The sequence below is a fragment of the Megalobrama amblycephala genome, linkage group LG14 (assembly GCF_018812025.1).
Source record: "Megalobrama amblycephala isolate DHTTF-2021 linkage group LG14, ASM1881202v1, whole genome shotgun sequence".
NCBI lineage: Eukaryota > Metazoa > Chordata > Actinopteri > Cypriniformes > Xenocyprididae > Megalobrama > Megalobrama amblycephala.
The window spans coordinates 5,894,885-5,917,916 of NC_063057.1; the positions used below are offsets into that span (position 1 = coordinate 5,894,885).

Below are 23,032 nucleotides of genomic sequence, written 5' to 3' on the forward strand. Positions count from 1 at the left end.
TGTAAGCAAGTAAATATATTAAAGGGGACCTATAATGCCCCTTTTAAAATATGTAGGCTAATATAAGTCGAATGTGTCTGTGAAGTTTCAGCTCAAAATACCCCACAGATCATTTATTATAGCTTGTAAAATTTGCTCCTATAGGGTGTGAGCAAAAATACACTTTTGCGTGTGTCCCTTTAAATGCAAATGTGCTGCTGCTTTCCAGAAGAGGGCGGAGCTTTAACAGCTCGTGCTTCGGTTGCTCAACAACAAAACTGGAGAATCTCACGCAGACAAAATGAGGATTGTCAGTAACATTGTTCAGCCTCACATTGTTCAAACCGGAGTCGACACTGATGGAGAGACTCAGGATGAAGATACAACTTTTAGAATGAAACTGGATGTTTCTGAATGATTAGTGGATAAATTTATGTAGATGCTGTGGAGTTGATCAACTCATCGACTAGCATGTGCTGTCATGTTAATCTTTTGTGCAAATCCAGCGTTGAATTGACCCTTGTTTGTGAAGCAGTCCGGCGTAAAATGACGGCATGGCAACAACACTCTACTACAACAACTCTTCCTCTTCTCTAAAGCAGCCCAACATGGCCTCGCCCCCTTTGTTGTTCTTCGGGGGCGGGTTTATGTAAATTTTGAGGTTTGTGATGTCAGCAACCCGTGAAGAAGCTTGTTGTAGTCCTTAAAAAGTGATTTTTGTAAAAGAAAATATCTCCCTTTGCATTGAACTTTGAGCATCATAACTTTGCAGATGTTGTTTATGCTCAAACAGCAACATTACACACTAACTAAAGTTAAAAAAGTGAAATCATAATCAAGGACCCCTTTAAAACCACACCGTCAATGAATATTGTCATTTTTTTAAGCAAAAAGTTGAACTGTGCACTCAAACTGTTTTTTAATAGTAAATTGCAGAAAACAGATATGTTGTGGAATATGGATATATGGATACATTTCAAAAAAGATTTTCCTATTGAATTATTTATCAAATCACCAGTGACAACATCTCCCATAAAGTGTGACAAGGTGCATCATTGAAAAAATTGGAAAATGCTTATGTTGTATGTAGATCAAGGGACATTTCTTCTCTGCAGCTAATAATCATTTAAGGTATGTTTTGTATATTTACTCTGATTTCTCAATTATGTAAAGTTTTAACCTCTGCAGTAGGCATATTGGATTTAATGTACTCTTGGGTTGTTTAAGTACACAGAAGGATGATGTATTATTCGATTAATCCCCACAGCCTGAGAGATGATCTTTAATAACAGACAAGTCAAATTATATTTTTGTGTACATTTTCTCATTTTAAAGCAAACATGTCCAAAAAGCTTGATCCTCAAATCACTTCATCCAACAAAGAATACAAAAAAAGAAAGAAAGAAAAAAAAAAGTCAACAACAGAAGAGAAAGCTCCTAAAAGTAGTAAACTAAAAGAACATGGCTGCAGTAATTAATTACATAATTGTCTTTGAGAGTGTGAATGAGTGAGGATCGGAAGAGAGGGAGAAGGACAGGGACAGATGAGGGAAGTACAGTAATATTTTATGCAGATGGCTTATAAACAGTAGCACCCACATCTTTGTGCAAATTGACCAACCGGAGGAGAGACAAGTGTGAGGATTTTTCTCCTCTGTTGGCAGAGTTTAACGGTTAGTTAAATGTGTAAACCACAGCAACGCCTATTGTTCCAGCTTACCAAACACAACAAACCAGTCAAGCTAGTTACCAGATAATTTTGACACAATATAATCTCAATATTTGCTTGATTATATGACAATCTTGGGGATTGAGAAAAATAATTCTATATTCACAGTAGATATGCTTGTAGTCAGATTACTTTGAGTAATTTGGTCGTTTACACTATAACATTTTTTACTAGAAACGAAAACGTGTTTACACGAATGGGGTCATTAGGGTCAGGGCCACATTGCTGTTTAAGGCCCATAAGCACAAGCTTTGCATGTGCCACGTTATTACTTTAAGTTGTAGATTTTCCTATAACTGGGGATCAGACAAATTCACCAGTTTAGCAGTCTGCATTGAAACAGATTGTTTAATTGGTCTGTATTAAAAGCCCTTAGGTAGCATATTTTGCTCATATTGTTCTAAACTGAAAGCCTTGATAAGAATTCAATCCCAAATGAAATAATTCCACAATACGTAACCAAACAGATCAAAGAAACGTTGTTACGTCTTAAATTCACAAATTGATTAGCATGAAATGACTATTATTAGTTATCATATACAAAAGGTAACAAATAAATGTATACCTAAATCCCCTGGTATTTCAAATCCTCTGTTTAAACAAAACAGTTATTCTACATACAGTCTTACCGAGCATTTATTCATAATAGACAAAAAAAGGTCTGTCCGTAATTATGAAATTCTTAAATAACTGACCATGAACTAGTCCAAAGATTGTTTATAACTCACAAATCACAAGTTATACCATGGGGAAAAAAGAGTAACTGTGTTCGTGTTAGGGTATTGGTTGATAATTGACAAATAAAATAACAAATATAAAGACCAAATATGACACAATCTCACAGGGTATAAGACAAGTATATCTCACCTTATTCTCATACATTCTTCTTTTTTGAATATATATATATAACTCCATATATATCATATACATATAAAATTGAATGTACTGATTGAAAATATCTATCTTTAACAAATTTTAGATGGCGGCAGTATTACCTCAAGGCCACACTTGTATTGTATTGGGAGAAGTTTTTTTCCTCCTGGTTTAGGGCAGATTGTCAGATCCTTTCTTACTTGGACATGTTGCGTTCACACGCCAAGTCCATTTGCTGAAATGCGTCTTACAATCACCATTAACATGGCTATCTACTGTTGAGTTGCAAGATGGTCTGTGAATATACTGTAAATTCCGGCACTTGGAAGCATTGGCATTGTTTACAGGAGAGGTTTGAACTCTTCTCTTTTCTTTTATACCCAAGGTGACACTGCTTTCTAAGATTCAGAAGTCTCTCTCCTGGAAGCAGGAAATGCGCACAATTCCAGACGGCGAAGATATTTCTAAACTTCCTCTGTTAATGTGAGAGCTGTCTGTAGTGTTTGCCACACCTTCCTCATCATCATTTGACTGTAAAACATGGCACGTGAGGGAAATGGCTGCTTGCTGGCTATATCATTTGTTATTGTGCAGAAGACCCATTAAAAACATGGCCAGTTCAACCTGTAGCTGAAAAGATTAGATATTGCGCAGTAGGTCCACACTCCTGTCCAGCAAGTTTTGTTTTTTTACTCTTGGTAGGCGGCAAACTAGTGAAGAAACGTGGTGGATTTTGTGGGTGTTAAATTAGAGGTAAAATCTATATTGTGTAAGGGCTGTGCAATGCTAAAAAATCTATTGTTGAAATCTATGGTGTTAGATTTCGGAATAAGTAAATTTTCGTAATCGTAAAAATTAAATTATTTTGTGATGGAACTATATCCTGCATTTTGACTCTCCTCAACTATCTAGCAACTGCTTCAGTGCACGTTCGATGTTCATTCGGTGTCCCACCCGTGTCACCCCTAACTCAGCCAGATCGTCCTTGGTTAGGGCAGGCAGGTGGGCGCCTTCAATCTCGTGCTCCAAAAAGCGGGCACGATGTTCCCCTAATCCCACACTCTCTAGCCACTCTCCCACATCATACTTACTCCACAGTGCTAGGGGGCGTTGTCTGAATGGTCGTAGGGCCAGGAGAGGGGCTCCCAGTACTGGTGAGGGGCAGGGGGAGGCGCATGGTGAGGGGGATGGAGAACGGCTGCGGGCTCGGGCGCTGGCGCTCCTCATGACGAAACGCACCTCCTTGGGCTCCTGGGGCAAACTTAGGCTAGAAGACTTGAGGATAGTGTGATGGTGGTGATGAGGCCCGAATGTACGGACAGGTCCCAATGGTTCACTCCGTTCAGGGGTGGCTCCAGGGCTCGGAGTTCTACGGGTCACTGGGTATCGGCTGCCAGGCCGGATTGTGAAGGTGGTGCCATAACTCCTCTGAGAGATGGTGTGAAGCTCCCCTAAACTACTAAAGAGTCTAAGAGAGAGAGAGTGAAAAAATGAAAATAAATAAGAGAGAGGAAGATGTAGAGGAAGCAAAAACGTAAACAAAGGAAGAGATTTAACTGCAGTACTTTTGGGAAACTACTGGGATGCTAATGTGAGAGAAAAGGAAAGTGGATCCAATGCTGTAAGCATTTGGGGTTTGTGAAAATTTAAATAGTGCAGAGCATGCAGTGAGAACTTAATGCAATAAAATGACAGTTAGAGCAGTTAATATAAAACTGGAGTCCTCAGAAAGGGTATAAAGAATTGGTGCATTAGCATATCACAGTATTTCCACCACAGCATGCTTTTGGTATTCATTTTGTAAACATCCAAAACTTGCTGCAATAAACTTACCACAACCAATGCAGCAATATAAACTAAATGTAGATTTGACATTAGTTTCATCTACTTTTTATTAAAAAGCAATTTGATTGCCCCTCAGTGGTACACTGAAAATTCCAGTTTCGTTGCGCAAAGACAGACAGAAGCTGAAATGCCTCAGTAACTGCATAATGAACTACCATAAGCCTTTAAGACAAGCCCACAGTAGCATTTGCAGCTTGATTAACGGCTGCAGTAAGGGGTTTAGTGAAAGTTAGTTAGACAAGGAGTTGTTTTTACCCACAGAGCTAAAAACCTACGATTTACTCTCTCCTCCAATCTCCTCACATCTGCAAGGACATACAGACACACACACACACACGTGTGTTATGGAAAGGCAGTCTAACCAGGTGTGTGGCTAAGGGTGTCAAAAGTCAAGTGGGTGTATTGCTAAATAATATTGAAAGTTGTGCTGTGTTTCATGCAGGTGTGCAAAATGTGCTGCTGTTGTTAAGTCGCAAATTTAGATCCTACCTGGCACCTCCCACAGGTGATCTCCTGCCAGGGTCAAGTGGGGCTCCCATTGGTGGCTCCTCCCCCAGTGAATGAGAGTCTTTGCCTAGCAACTCTGCTCCCATAGCAGCAGGCCGACTTTCATCAGACCCACTCATCTGGGCTCGGGGCTCCTCCCCCCAGAGTTTGGAGCGTCTTTGGAATAGGTAGCGTGGACGGCTAGGGCCTGTGCTGGGTGGGTGTGGAAGCAGCTCACTGTCTGATGACTGTTTAAGCAGTGGGTCCCTGAGATGGGCGGGGCGACCACGCCCCACCCCACAACGTGGTTTGCTTGCATGAGCGGAGTCTGTGCTCTCTGAAGACAAAGTGGACATGCTGGAGACTGTGGAAACAGTACTAGTGGTCTCCATATGTGGGTCTTCAACCCCAGAGTCTGCCGTCGAATCTTTCCCAGAGGAAGTCTTGGCAATGGATGGCCGTGATCCGCTAGGTGAAATGCTTAGAGTGGCTTTGGGTGTTTCTTTAATTAGAAGGCCATTAGCAAATGGTTGAGGCGGTGGCACGAGGCCTATCTTCCGAAGCTCCTCTCTGGTTTCCTCGTCACTAGATGAGAGCAACGCAGGGGGAAGTGTCACCGTGTATGGCTCTGCTTCCTCCTCTGAACTCATAGTCAGACTCCGAGCAGTCAGATTTGAGAGGGTAGGGGCAGGGGAAGGTAGAGTGGGTGGGACTGCCGGTGGGGTATGTTCTGTATCCATTAGCGCAGGTTGGACACCTTGCACGCTGGGTGGGACAAGTGCCTCTTCCAGGCTTCGTCCAGACCCAGGGCTACCGCTAGTCACTTGGCTTGCTGTTTCTGTGATGCTGACCGGTTCATCTCTCCAGGAATTAGATGGAGGAGCCTCGAGAGGAGCAGGTGGTGTTGCTCCTCCTTCGGTCTCGGGCCTTTCTACTGCTCTGCCTTGAGTGGGCGAAGGTGTAGGCGAAGGTGTGGGAGTGGGTGTATTCCGGCCACTAAGGGCACGTTCTCGTGCAGCCAGTGCAAGCGCTAAAGGTGAGGAAGGATCCAGTGGTCGACCTGTTAGAGGGTGTATAAAAGTGGTGCCCCCTGGTGGTGGGCCAGGGGAGAGCATTGGTGCCGGTGGAGGCAACTCAGCCAACTCATCCACTGAGTGAGACTGAGAAAGCAAAGGGGCTGTCTGCGGCTCTGTCGCTCCCCCTTCTACAGATAGGAAAACACTGGGTCTGCGTCGGGCCCCGGGAGGTGTGATCCTAGCTCGCTCAGAGAGAACCTGTTGTTGGAACTGCTCCGCTCGGCTGCTGTGGGGAATCCGTGACCCTCCCAAAGGAGAAGGGTCTCTACTACTCTGAGCAGCAGCTCCCTCCTCAACTGGGCCTTGTTTGACTAGTGGGCTCTTTCTACGCTGGGGCTTGGTAGGAGTATAGACAGCACTTAGACGACCTACGTTAGCATACGGATTCTCTACAGGTGGTCCACGCCTACGACCCCGCTCAGGAGGAACCCCTCCAGAGGTAGGCGTTTGCGGCCTTGCAATAGGGGCAGGCTCCACTGGCAAATGGGTGGTGTCCTGAAGAATGATCATGGAGCGTGTTTTTCTCTGGCGGTCTGTCGTGACTGGGCCATGGAGTTTGGGCTCCGCACCTGGGCGGAAGCTTGAACGACTCTGGTTGGCAGCGCGAGAAGGGGGCGGAGGTGGAAGAAAGGATGGAGGTGGGCCTGAATCAAGAAAGTAGGGAGTTGGAGGTGGCGGAGGAGCTGTCTGTGGAGGTGGTGGAATACTATCTTGTCTAAAGCTGTCGGTCATTGAGGAGCTTCTTGGAAAGCGATGCTCTCCAATCAGGGCTGCGATTCTCTCATCTTCAGGAGCACCTATAAAACAATTCTTGGTGAGACTGTGGCTGTATTGTTTTGAACAAAGATCAGAACTCTGGTGATCATCATAGATAAATAGCCCTTTTTATATTGGTGTATAATTAGTTTACATTTTTAAAAAGGGAGAATTTGTAAGATTTGTTTATTGTGTATGTGCATGCCAAATGACACATTACCAAATGACTTGGTTCTTGACATTCCCCGAGGCAGCTGCATGTGACTTTTGTCCACAGCTAAGGATACTCCTGCACCTAAACCCTGCCTCTCTAACAGAGACTACAGACAAAAACAAAAACAATAGATGGTCAAATTTTGACCAGAATTGAGTTACTGTCAGAACAACAAACAAATCACAGTTTCTGATTAATCAGCTATTAATGAAATAAACAGGAAATGCCGTCACTGCAAATTAATTTTTTTCTAACGTAAAGACAATATGCATTATAAGCAAAAACTGATCGGCAGCCAAATCTTTACTGACACAATTTGGCTACTGTACTACAGTGATAATGTGCACCATCTGTTGCATATAATGCATAGTTTGTCAGAAATTGCCATATATAACAAGGGCTCTTTTTTAATAAAAAATAAATTAAATTATTTTAATAAAATAAATTAAAATATTATTTATAAATTATTATAATTAAAATACTTTAAACGTTTTTAATTATTATTTTGTAATATTTATGTAAACCAACTAGACCTTTGATTAAATAATGTATGTTTCTGTGTATCAGACTCACACTGATCTCAGCCTGCGTGATGCGGCGACTTGTTGGTCTCTGTTTCACAGTGGCTGCTCTAGAGTCATCTGGAGGGCGTGGCCTCATCACTACAACCTGTTCTTTGGGTGAACTCAACATCTCATCCAACTTCTCTGTGAGGGATACACACAGATGCACACACATACAGAAACACTTAATACACATTCCTGACCAGTATTCCGGTCTGTCCTCTGATCAAATCACATAAGACCAAACACAATCACCAACTGCATCAGAAAATACAAGTACACAGATCCCATGTGTATAATATACATAGTCTGAACGGAAGGAAAGCTAAAACAAATATACACTCACAAATACATCACAAAACACATACATAACAGCTCATCTACGTTGTCAACAATCCACAAAAAGAAAAACAAACACATACACTTTGACTTTACAATTTTTCGCAGTCACAGGCAACAACACACAAGCTAAGAAAAGGTTAGATAAATCCATTCATGACATCACATGCTAATCAGCATATAGAACCAGTAAATGACATCATCAACGTGAGACTGGTTTCATATCTTACCTCCCCTCCTTCTCCTTGACGCTTGTGGGCAAGAAGGACAAATCTATAGTTCCTGATTTAGCTCATAGATTTGTGCATTAGATGGTCACTTTTCATTAGCAATGAATGAGCAAAGCTATTACTGCACAATCATTCACACTTCCTTTTCATTGCTGTATCATTTTCACGGAAAGAAAAGACATTAATTTGAATACATTTCTCCATTAGTGTTCCTGGGGAAACAAAGGATTTGATCCAATATGTGCCATGCCCTCGAAGATAATGATAGCATCTGTTTTAACTTATCTGAGACCTAGCATAATGCAAGGAGGTGTGCTCCATGTTTGTTTGCTTGTTTGCATGTATGAGCATCTGTCTTACCCAGCTCCTCCAGTTCTGCAGTCATGCTTTTTGAGCGCAGGGTCAGGCTGGTGCTTGGGTCTCTCTTGGGAGGTGGTGGGGCTAATTAATTGTCAGGAGACACAGGAAATGCAATATTAAAATCAGCATTTTGCAGCATTCCCTCATGTGCTTGAAATTCTTAAAGTCCAGTCAAAAATAAAAAGATAAAGCATGCATGAAGTGAGTTAGGATAAGAACCTTTCTTGCGGACAACGTCTCCAGTGTCAGGTTTGCGTGTGACAGACACCACCTTCATTACTAGTCGACTTCCACCTTGCCGAATCAGTGATACCACCTGCCTATGTCCCACCTTTACTACGCTCACCCCATTTACCTGGTAGATATGGGGAGAAATAGAGAGAGATGTAACACACAGCCTATAGAAAGCCAGCAGATGAAATTATGACATTATTCATCCATGCATATGTTTACATTTTTTGAGCTCATAATATTTAATCAAATGACAGACTTCTCTCCAGTGACGTATGCTGGACTTCTCCAATCATTTAGGGTTAATTTACAAGACAACAATGTTCTAAAAATGGAAAAGTTTTTCCTTTGTGTTTTTCACGTACAGATGACAATGTTGTCAAAACCATCCCCGAAAAACACTATGTGCCTATAGACTGAACATGTAATACACATGTGTATGATGTCTCCATTTTCACAAATTCACATTTTTGTAGTTTTGTAGAGATAATGGTATCGCTTTCAGAAACTTGCACTTTGAAACCTATTTTCAGGCCCCCAAAACATTGTTGCTGTTGTCAATAAGCTGTTTCACTTGGATGTATGTCACAATGTGGAAGAAAAGATCTGTTGCTTCTTGCGTTACATTGCAACTTTTAACTTTTTATATAAAGGACCACTTCAACAGTAAAACAAAATTGGGAAACACCTAACACCCTAAATGTTATTTGGGGGTACATCCTTTTCACCATCCCTGTGTAAGCGGTCCTACTCACCCGCTCTGTGCGGGCCTCAAACTGGCATCTCAGGTATGGGAGGCGGGCACACTAACAAGGATGCTAAAGACTGCAATCTCTAACGTCAGTTGCTAGTGCACCTCTTGAGATCAGGGGAGTGAGGTTTACATGCACAGCTCTTAATAGCTTGCCTCCTTAAGCTAACTCCCATCCGGGTCACGGCACCAAATGTAGCCGGGCCTACTCGCCCCGCTCCGTGCGGGCCTCGAACCGGGGTCTCTGGTATGGGAGGCGGGCGCGCTAACAAGGATGCTAAAGACTGCAATCTCTAACATCAGTCACTAGTGCACTTCTTGAGATCAGGGGAGTGAGGTTTACCTGCACAGCTCTTAATAGCTTGCCCCCTTAAGCTAACTCCCATCCGGGTCACGGCACCAAATGTAACTGGGTCTACTCGCCCCGCTCCGTGCGGTCCTCGAATCGGCATCTCCGGCTTGGGAGGCGGGCGCGTTAACAAGGACACTAAAGACCACAGTTTCTACTGTAGTATCAATCGCTAGTACGCCTCTTGAGATCAGGGGAGTGAGGTTTACATGCACAGCTCTTACTAGCTTGCCTCCGTTACATTCACCCCCTAAACCTCATTCCCATCCAGGTCACGGCACCAAATGTAACTGGGTCTACTCGCCCCTCTCTGTGCAGGCCTCGAACCAGCGTCTCTGGTTTGGGAGGCGGGCCTGCTAACAAGGACACTAAAGACCACAGTTTCTAGTATCAGTCGCTAGTACGCCTCTTGAGATCAGGGGAGTGAGGTTTACATGCACAGCTTTTACTAGCTTGCCTGCGTTACACTCACCCCCCTTAACCTCATTCCCATCCGGGTCACGGCACCAAATGTAACTGGGCCTACTCACCCCACTCTGTGCGGGCCTCAAAACGGCATCTCCAGTATTGTCAAGTAACAATAATAAATTGAGACTACACTAAATGTTACCATAATCAGTAAATTAATGCAAAAAATTTAGCACAGAAAACAAAAGTTTTTTTTTTTTTTTTTATATGTACCTCTATGAGGAAATCCCCTGTCCTTAACCCTGCCCTCCATGCCACCCCCTCCAGGTCCACTGACTCCAGGTATTGCAGGGCAGGAAAAGCAGGAGTAGGTGTGAACTCTTCTATGGGCGTCTCAGCTAATAAGAGAAAGCTAATTACTGCATCTGTATGTGAATTTTGTTCATGCTCACGTGTGTGTTTGTTTCAGACCTTTAGCTCCCCGAAGCACAAAGCCGAATCCTTCACTGTCTCTCTTCTGCAACGTTGCACTTTTTTCTTCTATAACATAATCACTGTGGATTTACAGAAATCAATAGTAAGATGTGCTGCACTGCCAGAATTCGCAGATTCCTCCTCCCATACCCATTATCCCCCACACTGGCACCATGTTTAAATACATCAGGATAAAGGAGAGAGAAAGGCAATGGTTGGAAAAGCATATTACCATACTACTCACACTATTTCTGTAGTATGTGTACTGTAATGCCTAAAACACCCAGATGATCTACTGCATTTGGAAAATGTGCAATATACAAAATCTTAAATAATATGCAGGACATACTGTGTAGTGTATAAATACCTGTAAGAGGTATAGTTGTCATAGGAGCCAACAGTGTAGTGCCTAAAAAGTCTCTTGGTGCGATCCTCTCTTGTCTCTGAGAAACAGATGAGTGGCCACATCAATTACAGGTTTGAACATTTATACTGCAGAATTCTTTACAATTATGCTTTTGCAAATACTGTGAATGCAGGTCTGTGTGTGTGTGGTTTGACCTACATTATAAGGACCAAAAGTTCTTATATTCTAGGGTGTATTCAGGTTTCAGGCTAGGCCCCTACATGCCAATGTCCTTGTAATTCAAAACGCTAAATAAACATACTTGATGATTAAATGTAAAAATGCAGATCGTTTTCTGTGATGGGTAGGTTTAGGGTTAGGGGCTAGAAAATGGCATTAGCTCATATAAAAACCATTATGCCTATGGAATGTCCTCATAATGAAGTTATGCTAGGTTAGGGTTATGGGGTGTGTGTGTGTGTGTACTGACCGAGTCGTGGGTCATACTGCCTCATCTGGACTTCCTCTACACAGTGAGCAGGAAACCAGCCAGTTCGCCCTTTAACTGAGCCTTCCCAGAATCCTCCTTCACCTATGCTCAGCACTGGTGGAGACACGTACAAACTGTTAAATGTTGTATTTTGGATTTTTCCCTCTCACATATGGGTGTTTCTTCAACTGCAGGCACTTTTAGTCCCAGAAACTAACTTCTTTGTTGTTGTTGTTTTTAATTTTTATTTAGTTATTTGAAGATCACATTATATGTTTTTCCAAGCATTCACCATTTAGTTTGTCAGTTGCGAGTATATATCTCGCAATTCTGACTTTATTACTCACAATTTTGACTTTTTTTTCGCAATTGCGAGTTTATATCTCGCAATTCTGACTTTATAACTAGCAATTCTGACTTTATTACTCACAATTTTGACTTTTTTCTCGCAATTGCGAGTTTATATCTCGCAATTCTGACTTTATAACTCGCAATTCTGACTTTATAACTCGCAATTCTGACTTTATTACTTACAATTTTGACTTTTTTTCGCAATTGCGAGTTTATATCTCGCAATTCTGACTTTATAACTCGCAATTCTGACTTTATAACTCGCAATTCTGACTTTATTACTCACAATTTTGACTTTTTTCCGCAATTGCGAGTTTATATCTCGCTATTCTGACTTTATAACTCGCAATTCTGACTTTATAACTCGTAATTCTGACTTTATTACTCACAATTTTGCCTTTTTCGCAATTGCGAGTTTATATCTCACAATTCTGACTTTATATCTCGCAATTCTGACTTTATTACTCACAATTTTGACTTTATATCTCGCAATTCTGACTTTATATCTCGCAATTCTGACTTTATAACTCGCAATTCTGACTTTATTACTCACAATTTTGACTTTTTTCTCACAATTCTGACTTTATTACTCACAATTTTGACTTTTTTTTCGCAATTGCGACTTTATATCTCGCAATTCTGACTTTATAACTAGCAATTCTGACTTTATTACTCACAATTTTGACTTTTTTCTCGCAATTGCGAGTTTATATCTCGCAATTCTGACTTTATAACTCGCAATTCTGACTTTATAACTCGCAATTCTGACTTTATTACTCACAATTTTGACTTTTTTTCGCAATTGCGAGTTTATATCTCGCAATTCTGACTTTATAACTCGCAATTCTGACTTTATAACTCGCAATTCTGACTTTATTACTCACAATTTTGACTTTTTTCCGCAATTGCGAGTTTATATCTCGCTATTCTGACTTTATAACTCGCAATTCTGACTTTATAACTCGTAATTCTGACTTTATTACTCACAATTTTGCCTTTTTCGCAATTGCGAGTTTATATCTCACAATTCTGACTTTATATCTCGCAATTCTGACTTTATTACTCACAATTTTGACTTTATATCTCGCAATTCTGACTTTATATCTCGCAATTCTGACTTTATAACTCGCAATTCTGACTTTATTACTCACAATTTTGACTTTTTTCTCACAATTCTGACTTTATTACTCACAATTCTGACTTTATTACTCACAATTTTGACTTTTTTCTCACAATTCTGACTTTATATCTCGCAATTTTGACTTTATATCTCTCAATTCTGACTTTATAACTCGCAATTCTGACTTTTTTCTTGCAATTGCAAGTTTATATCTCACAATTCTGATTTTGTAAATTGCAATTGCGGAAACAAGCTTTCATATGCTTGAGATGAAATATGAGATGTGAAACAAAATCAAGTAAATATTGGGCATCATTTCCAATCAATGCATAATTTTGTAAAATTATTTATTTGTGTGTATTTAGGATAAACAAAGTGGTAGTTATGAAATCAGCCTTTGCAAGACAGTCAGCCATTTTATTCCAAAAATGTTCATGATTGTTCAAGAGAAATAAAGACCTGTAACGAATGTACTGTATATTCACTAATGAACATTGAGAGTAAACAAATTCAGTAGACTTGAGAATTCTTTTTAATTCTAAACATCCACAGGGCCAAAAGTGCCCAAAGTTGAAGAAACACTCATATTCAGAGTGTCACAGATTGTAGCAACCTTCAGCATAAAAATGTGATCTTTTTGCTACATCTTTTGCTACACAGACGGACTGACCTTTGACCCTCTCTCCTCGGTTGAGTGTGATCTCGCCCTCGCCCTGCGGAGTGTGGGAGCTGACAGCGATGAAGGTTCGGCCGGGCACCGCACTGTATAGCCGTCGCTTGGGCCCTCGAGACACGGCAGGAGGACTCGGCTCTCTCTGTACAGGACTGCCAGGACTGCGGTAAGCAAATGTGTGTGCAAAAGTGATTAACAACCAGCTCCTCTTTTGTGTGAGGTAATTAAACAATACTTTATTCATAATTACTTTAATTGTTAGAATTACAATTATAACATTCATAATCTACATCAATGTAAATTCTACATAATTATGATAAAAAAAAATAAGCACTATTTTTACTCTAATTATAAATCAAATGATAAAACCAATCAATAAATTAAAATATAAATAATATAAAATATTTTAAAACATTTTAATTTTGAAAGTGACATTAAAATTACGACATTAAGATTAAGAATTAAGATTACAACATTAATTTTATGGAAAAGAGCAGTGTGGGGATGTTGCTAAATATCTAATTTTGTAAAAAAAGATCATATTGGTTTGGAAAGAGAAACATTTCTGTAATACTCTACAAATCAAAGCAGACTCCACACCTGAGGTGTCCTCCTGAGCGGGTGTGTCTCCTGAGGCTGCGGGTGTGTGTGTGAGCAGCCTGGGGGCTGCGCTGGGACGGCCCGGTGTCATCCGGCTCCAGGGGGGGCAGGCTGCGAAGGGAGGGGGCCGGAGAGGGAGCTGGCAGACTCTCATCTAGAGCGTTATCACTGGCCGATCGCATCAGAGAGCGACGTGGGGATATGCAGACCGCACGCCGCCGAGACGAATAACAAGGGGTCTCCCTGAAAGGCACTTTTACAGGAAGACAGCGACATATAAACAGTTAGGCATACTTCATAAAAACACATAGAGCCTGACCACATCTATATTGCTATGCTGTATTACTCTGAGCCGATATGATTTGAGAAATATCCATGCTTCTAATATAAAACCATGTAAATTTGTGGAAGATATCAGACATGCACATAACAAAAGATTAACACCACACACACACACACCAATTATGGAGAAGGAAATGGAAAAGTATTTTTTACTGTAACACAATTTGGCTCTTACTACTGCATATTGCATTTATTAAAATGCACTTTTATGTTTGAATATATTTATATGCACGGCTGTAACCACCATAGACATTGAGGGGGACTTTTTTAGAAATGGCCAAAATGACCCCCCATTATTTGACATTATCAATGCTGCTCTGCTGTACTCCATTACGCACCGCTCTGTTGGTTGTTAGGATGACAAAAAAGTTTTAAAAGTTACATTTTTAGGCTGATCTGTCTCAGCGGTCAAACAGCACTGATCAATGTCAAAATGACTGAGATGGCCAATCAAATCAAAGAAGGATTTTGGTGATTTGAACTGAAAATACGCTATCATTTACTGACTCAGGTAATTCATAACTGAATATGACAAAACAAGAAAAATTTTGTGTTTTCGACATGACATGAATAAGAGTGAATGTGTGCATATTTTGAAATATTTGCATATTAATTACTTCGCAACTACAACAATTAGATGTATAAGAACTCCTTTTACTGTTCTTATTTCTTTTTCTGTATTCCCTTAAATCCCTTTATATTATTTAATTCCTTTAAATAAAAAGACAATAAAATAAATAAATAAATAAATAAATTGGTCCCCCACCCCCCCCCCCCCAATGTTCAAGACATGGTCACTGCCTATATACTGTATATACACACAAACATATTTACATCCATAAACCAAGAACCATTTGGAAATTGCAGTCCTTTAAATATCCAATTTTTCTAATATCCAGTTGTGTCGGGACGTTCAAACTAAGCAATTTTTTGAAAGCGCCACAGAAAAAGTGTTTGAGTAAAATCAGCCTGGAATATAAGAAATTATTTCAATGTAGGGGGAAAAAAGAGGAAAAAATGGAGCTTAGGTGTGCCGTTTGCTAAGAAAGTAGTAGGCTTAATCATCAAAAAACTGCAGCAACATAAATGACCCGCTAGACCAGAATGTCCGCTGTAATGGGTTCCCGAAGAATCCTATCAGTTGTGAATAAAAACCCATTTTCACCTGTCGAATGGATCAAGAACACTCTCCAGCATGGATATGTCCAAGACTATCATAAAAAAGGACTAGCAGAACAGATTAACCTCTATCAGGCTGAGACAGAGAGGAATCACTCATCACAACCCGAAGCCTAAGCACCTCATCTGTGAACCGCTCATATGGCTGCTGTTTAAGAATATATGTAATGCATCCAATTAATTTTAATTGAAAAAGAGATAACTTATAAAAATGTATAAAAAGGGCTGCCATGTCCTTAATGGTTCATGCTTTACGGACATAAATATCATATGTAAATCAGACTTTATTAAAGAGGTCATATCACACCTGAAACATATCAAATACACAGTAATTTAGTTTTTTATCACCATTTTCCACCATCTTTGCTGTACCTTTTAAGACTTTGATGTAAATATGGACAAATAGGTTACAGGTTGTTATTAACTATAAAAAATAATAAATAAAAATAAGAAATAAATTTTTTTTAATTTAATACCGCACAGAAGATGCTATTATACATACAATATTTATATGATTATACACCATTGGTTCTTAATAATGTGTGTTGCCTCCTTAAATCTCAAAGATTGTTTATAGCCTTTTGTGAATGAGTCGCTGGTTTGTCCCTGCCCACTGTTTTTCACTAAATGCGTTCAGGTGAGTTCTTGGTTTCCCAGCATGCTCTGAGCAGCTGTGGTTGGGAACTCAAATAGAGTGGTGCAGGGATGACATACTTTTGTAGGCCAACTCGGATGTTCACGTCACCCTGGTTCCCTCGACAAAAACACAAAAGGATTTTTCCATTGGCTTTTGGATTATTGCAGAAAATAAGCTCTGTGACTAACAAAAGCTTATGATTATGATAATCTTCACAAATTAACACAACTTTTATGAATTTTGATGCGTAAATACAAATAAAAAGCTAAACATACACTCTAAAGAATGCTGGGTTGTTTCAACCCAGATTTGGGTCAAAAATGGACAAACCCAATGGTTGGGTTAAATTTTTAAATTAAAATGTTCAGCGTTTGGGTTTGTCTGTAGGTGTAGGCTATAAATGAACAAAACCACGGTCAATATCACAGTCAACATCACTATCACTAAGCTTCTGACAACTCTTTCAGTCTTTGCTTGGAAACATTTTCCCTGAAAGTTTGAGTTATAATAGTTTGCATGAGTGCGATTATAAACACAACAAGCTTGTGAAAGCGGACTAGTGAGTAGATGAGTTAACCTGTTCAGCTGATGATGTTTAATGTCCCTGACAACCTCTGTAGTCCCATTTAGCCACTTGTTAGCAACCGCCTTTTACAAGACAAGTAAAAGCTTTAAATCACATGAGGGTTTAACTGATGTATTTTATATGGTAGAGTAAAACGTGAAAATATCTTGAGCTTGTGTTCACCACAGACCTTATTTCAAGTATTTTACCAAAAACCTGTTTGAAAAAAAAAAAACACATTGAATTCATGACAGTGGAATCGGAAGTGCTACAAAAATACATCATCGCTGCACCACTCTAATGTTGAGTATTGAGAGACAAGTGAGTGACTCATGCACAACTATCACAACAGATGGCAAACAGTCACTGATGCTCAAGGAGGCAGCACACAATGCACTTACTGTCCTACATCTGACTTACAAGATGTAATATAAGTCTCTGGTGTCCCTAGAATGTGTCTGTGAAATTTTAGCTCAAAATACCCCACAGATCATTTATTATAGCTTGTCAAATTTGCTCCTAATTGGGTGTGAGCAAAAACATGCCGTTTTTGTGTGTGTCCCTTTAAATGCAAATGAGCTGCTGCTTTCCAGAAGAGGGCGGAGCTTTAATAGCTGGAGAATCTCACGCAGCCAAAATGGCGACGGTGTTCAGCCTTACATTGTTCAAACCGGAGTCGACACTGATGGAGAGACTCAGGAAGAAGTTACAACTTTTAGAATGAAACTGGACGTTTCTGAATGGTTAGCGGATAAATTTATGAAGTTGTTGTGAAGTTGATTAAACTCATCCACTAGCATGTGCCGTCATATTAATCTTTTGTTTACACAACACTCGACTACAACAACTCTTCCTCTTCTCTAAAGCAGCCCAACATGGCCTCACCCCCTTTGTTGCATGTTCTCGGGGTGGGGTGAACATGTGGTTAGTGATGTCACCAACCCAGGAAAAAGCTCGTTGTAGTCCCTACCAGCCATTTGTTGTCATTAAAAAGCGTGATTTCTGTAAAAGAAAATATCTTACTTTGCATTGAACTTTGAGCGTCGTAACTTTGCAGATGTTGTTTATGCTCTAACAGCAACATTACACACTAACTAAAGTTAAAAAAAAAGTGAAATCATAATCAAGGACCCCTTTAAATATCTGCATATATGTAGTTTCTTCAGGGGTTTTCTAAATAAAAGAAAAAATGCTATTTTAATATACTTATTTTTATGTACATCTTACAGTTTCTGAAGAAATTCTTAAAGGGTTAGTTCACCCAAAAATGAAAATTCTGTCATTTATTACTTACCCTCATGTTGTTCCACACCCGTAAGACCTTCGTTGATCTTCAGAACACAAATTAAGATATTTTAGTTGAAATCCGATAGCTTTGTGAGACCTCCATAGGGAGCAATGACATTTCCTCTCTCAAGATCCATTAATGTACTAAAAACATATTTAAATCGGCTCATGCGAGTACAGTGGTTCAATATTAATATTATAAAGCGACAAGAATATTTTTGGAGCGCCAAAAAAACAAAATAACGACTTATTTAGTGATGGCCGATTTCAAAACACTGCTTCATGAAGCATCGGAGCACAAATTAATCAGTGTGTCAAATTATGATTCAGATCGTGTGTCAAACTGCCAAACTGCTGAAATCACGTGACTTTGGCGCTCCGAACAGCAGATTCGACACACTGATTCATTTGTGCTCCGATGCTTCATGAAGCAGTGTTTTGAAATCGGCCATCACTAAATAAGTCGTTAAATAAGTCGTTTTGTTTTTTTGGCGCTCCAAAAATATTCTCGTCGCTTTATAATATTAATATTGAACCACTGTACTCACATGACCTGATTTAAATATGTTTTTAGTACCTTTATGGATCTTGAGAGAGGAAGTGTCATTGCTCCCTATGGAGGCCTCACTGAGCTATCGGATTTCAACTTAAATATCTTAATTTGTGTTCCAAAGATTAACGAAGGTCATACAGGTGTGGAACGGCATGAAGGTGAGTAATAAATGACAGAATTTTCATTTTTGGGTGAACTAACCCTTTAAGTAAAAATCGGCCTGTGCAAACTTATAAACGCAACTTTATGTGATTATGCAATTTACATCAGAAAGCTGCAAAGGTTTTCGCAGTTCTATTTTGATAAATGGTGTTTTTGGTGTTTTTCCGTTTTGAAAGATGTCGTTTTAGTGATATTTGATTCCTCGTGATATGACCACTTTAAACCAAATCTCCTTAGTATTGAGTCAAATCAAAACTGCAGGTGTAAAGAGCCACAACCTGTGAGGTTAAAAAAAAAAAAAAAAACACACACACACACAAAATGGGGAATGCACTGGTGAGTTAACACGTCATGAAGACTGGACACAGAGATCAGCACATGAAACACACACTCAGATTACACAGAAATTACAGATGACTCACAGATTACATCACACAGAGCATGACTGAGATTTACAAAGAGAAACACACACAAATCATAAAGAGATTAGCCCACATACACTAGTATGACAAACAGTTTACATCACTTATTGTAAAGTTAGAGCGCTGGTAGAAACAATAGCCAGATCTAGATATTGTACATTCAGACGGACTATCTGAAATAAAAAGATATCATCCACTTATGGATTGTTTTGAGGCATGCTGTGATGAAGTTACTAGATTCGTGCTGCTTGATATGACAAAACGCTCTTATGTTGTCATTTCTGCTTTTACTCTGAAAGGAGCACTTGTACTGCAACCACTGTAGACGAAATAATAAATCGTGGGTTTTTATTTGTATTTGAGTGAATGGATTTTATCTCGACAGCCCAAGTTTATTGTGGTGCAGAGTTAAAGATTCAAGGCCTGATGCTTCAAACAGTTCGAACTGAATCCTGATCAACTCACCAACATCTGAGGTTTTATGGATCTTGATGATTTCTGCCAGGTCAAAGTTCCCTGCGATGATAGCAACCTACCAGGAAAAAAAGCATTTAACATGTCAAGAGCACTTGATTCAAGGAATAGTAAAGGGATTGTGTAGTGCTGAGCCAAAACATTAGCTGAGAGACATGGTACCTGAAATGCTGTTTGGTTGTTGTAGTTCTTGATTTCTTTATTTGCTCCTCGAAACAGGAGAACTCTAGCACAGCCTTCCTATAGATATGGCAGAGGGAACGAAGAAAACAGAGGCGATTATAGCTATAACAGCCTGCAAATGTGTGTTTTATATGTGATTTGGTGCCCAGCTGAGTTTAATAACTATATACAATTGCAGTGAAATACTAGCATACGGCCTGCTGCAAAGTATGTATACTGAATACAGCTATATTTTTTAAAAACAGCCGAATGAGTATGTGAAACAGAGTCCATCAGGAGAAGCAAGGGAGGTAACGGTAAAACAAGTATTAAGAAATATAAGTATTTTATAGTTTAGTCAGGTAGCGTTCATGTTTTCCTAGAGGTCTTGCAGTGTGGTGTGAATGTGAAGAAGGTAACCGTGAAATGTCACATTAGAGGAGACTGTGCCTCCGCATCGCTGTGATTGGCTAATTACCCTATCAGTGTCTAATCATGTTCACAGCCGCTCTGTAAATTGTCCTAAATGGGTCAAAATGGTGGAAATGGATGGATGAATTTCAAAGTAAACTACTCATTTGGACGACATCAGAAATCGGCATCACAAAATTGCCACTATTCAGACAAACTAAAACGTTTACATTTTTAAAATGATAAAAAAAAATGTTTTTGGTCTGACAGAAATTGAACTTTGCATTTAAATGTACTTAAATGAGTCAAGATGATGTTAAAAACTGCAGTTATTATCATTTATAGGTTCATTTGTCTCTCTAGGAGAGGTGGGTGGATTCGGGTGCATTGCATTGTGGGATACAGCATTCCGTGCAGTTTGCTATAATTGCATTTTACACATTTGTAGTAGATCATTCTCGTATTCTGTGCATGGGCCTGCACCAAGTATATGTACTACATACTGTATAGTGTCCTATTATGCTTTATCACATTTGCAACTTTCTTTAGTGTATAATGTTGCTGTTTGAGCATCTACACAGTTAGGGCTGTGTAGTGACAAATTGGGTCCCCCATCCGAAATCGGGTCTCCTTTAGTACCCCAAGCAATCCCATTGGTTCAAATTTCTTTTAATAGGTACTCTCTTTAGAGCCTGATTACAATTAATACAAAATCATGTTATGATAAATACTGTTTCAACTACGTTTAAATGACCATTTATGCCTGTATTAGCTATCTTATATATTAGCATTGCATACTGATAAGTGATTGGCCTGATGGATTAGTTTATACACACATTTGCACTTACCCTACATACAGTAGTCAACATTTGAAGTGGTTCATCCTGAAACCTTCTTCTTAGGACAACTTTGATGAACTTTTTTGATCCACTTCAAATGTTGACTACTGTATATTCTCAATCATCTTTAATGTAATTATGTGTTAAATGAAGTGTTAAATGTCCAGATATAAAACGAATGATGTTCAATTATTTACTTAATATTTATTTATTAACAGTTAAGAAATTACGTTCGATTGGTTTTATTATGCACTAATGTTTTCATACACATTATATAGTAAGCTATGCATATTTTAAATTAATATAATTCGTATATCCTTAGGATAATCATTAACTGACAGTTTAGGGAGACCTGATTTTGAGGGTGGGCCCGATTTGTCATGACACTGGTTCACACCGAACTTGTTTTTCCATTCTAATGCACTACTTTTCCATTGTTTTTCAATGTAAACACTTGCTAGATGGATTTGTTTGACCATTGCACTCGTGTCGGAATTATCATAAATACAAGTTTCCTAGTCGAAAATTGGACATGAACGCCCTCTCAAGTCATTTACCACTGGAAATTCCTGATTTGGGAGGGCCATAAATTTTAAACATGGCAGAGGGGAGAGCAATTGCTGCTGTGACTGATATGCTTTATTATTTTTTTCCACAACAGCTACATTACCTTGTCTAGTTTAAGTGCATATCATTTGAAATAATCATTTGAAGCATATTGTATGTTTTATACACAGCAAAAATAGCCTGAATTGTCAGCAAGCTGAATGTTAATATGGTTGTCAATGAATGAATTTTGGCTTTAATAAGCTAAAAAATGCTAGGTTAAAAACAACCCAAGTTGGGTTGAAAATGGACAAACACAGTGATTGGGTTAAATGTTTGCCCATTAAATGTTTTATTTAACTCAACTATTGCTTAAAAATGACTGCATTACTTGCTTAAAATGAACCCAAAGTATGTTGGAAATTAACATTTATTAATATGCTTAATAAATTAACATTTATTAATAAGCTGTTTCTGAACTCCCTGAGATGCCTCCATTGTAGTCTTGAGTTTTCATCTCGTATGTGTTTCTCATTTAAATAATTCCTGTCCAAGGCATATTCAAAAAAAAAAAAAAAAAAAAAGGGTGGGAAAAGGCCTGGTTGAGTTGTGCAGGATGTCCAAGAGATGCTGTTTTTTTCCACCCTGAATCTAAAACCCTGTTTTCGGGGCGTTACATTTCCAACACACACTCTAAGCAGTAGACCAATCACAACAGACTGTGCTTTTCGGAAGGCGGGCTTTAAAGAAACCGAAACTAAAACAGTGTAAAAAGTGTTCAGACAGAGGGTGAAAACAGGTGCTGCAACAATGTAAATTATAATAAAAATGAGTTTTGTGAGCATTAAATGATGTAAACACATTCTACCAGTCCCCATAAAGACAATTATGAACCTGTAAATGAGCATAATTTAAAAATAGTAATAGAAAAACTTAGCTGCTGGAGTTGAGAAGGAAGAATCTGTGTATTTGTGGGTGTGTGTACCTGGTTGTAGAGGGCACACAGGTGTAGTGCTGTGTTTCCTGAGGCATTCTGAGAGCTCATCTCTGCTCCATAGAATAACAGGTGCTCAAGGTGCTGCACGTTTCCATGACGACAAGCCTATGGTACAAACACACACACATGCTCCGATCACCCACTGCTGCAGTTGTAGCAAACAATAAAAAGGGATATATTTAGTCTCGCTGGAGAATGTAACTTTATGCTACA

General features: G+C 39.3%; 1 protein-coding gene across 11 annotated transcripts in view; it reads right to left on the reverse strand.

Moving 5' to 3' along the window:
• Positions 1-876: 876 nt before the first annotated feature.
• shank3b (SH3 and multiple ankyrin repeat domains 3b) overlaps positions 877-23,032 on the reverse strand; it is a 40,546-nt gene continuing 18,390 nt past the window's right edge. For 7 of the 11 annotated variants that reach the window (XM_048154891.1, XM_048154892.1, XM_048154893.1 and 4 more), the window contains 17 exons: positions 22,808-22,924; positions 20,027-20,104; positions 19,856-19,922; positions 14,244-14,496; positions 13,641-13,804; positions 11,500-11,613; positions 11,031-11,106; positions 10,661-10,743; positions 10,463-10,587; positions 8,670-8,805; positions 8,451-8,531; positions 8,091-8,111; positions 7,532-7,665; positions 6,965-7,064; positions 4,916-6,785; positions 4,702-4,731; positions 877-4,049 (listed from right to left, as the gene is read on the reverse strand). In XM_048154891.1, the coding sequence (XP_048010848.1) occupies positions 3,482-4,049; positions 4,702-4,731; positions 4,916-6,785; positions 6,965-7,064; positions 7,532-7,665; positions 8,091-8,111; positions 8,451-8,531; positions 8,670-8,805; positions 10,463-10,587; positions 10,661-10,743; positions 11,031-11,106; positions 11,500-11,613; positions 13,641-13,804; positions 14,244-14,496; positions 19,856-19,922; positions 20,027-20,104; positions 22,808-22,924 (4,017 nt within the window). In that variant the 3' untranslated portion in view covers positions 877-3,481. Of the gene's footprint in view, positions 4,050-4,681; positions 4,732-4,915; positions 6,786-6,964; positions 7,065-7,531; positions 7,666-8,090; positions 8,112-8,450; positions 8,532-8,669; positions 8,806-10,462; positions 10,588-10,660; positions 10,744-11,030; positions 11,107-11,499; positions 11,614-13,640; positions 13,805-14,243; positions 14,497-19,855; positions 19,923-20,026; positions 20,105-22,807; positions 22,925-23,032 lie in introns of all 11 variants that reach the window. The other 4 variants (XM_048154899.1, XM_048154900.1, XM_048154895.1 and 1 more) reach the window with 4 other exon arrangements.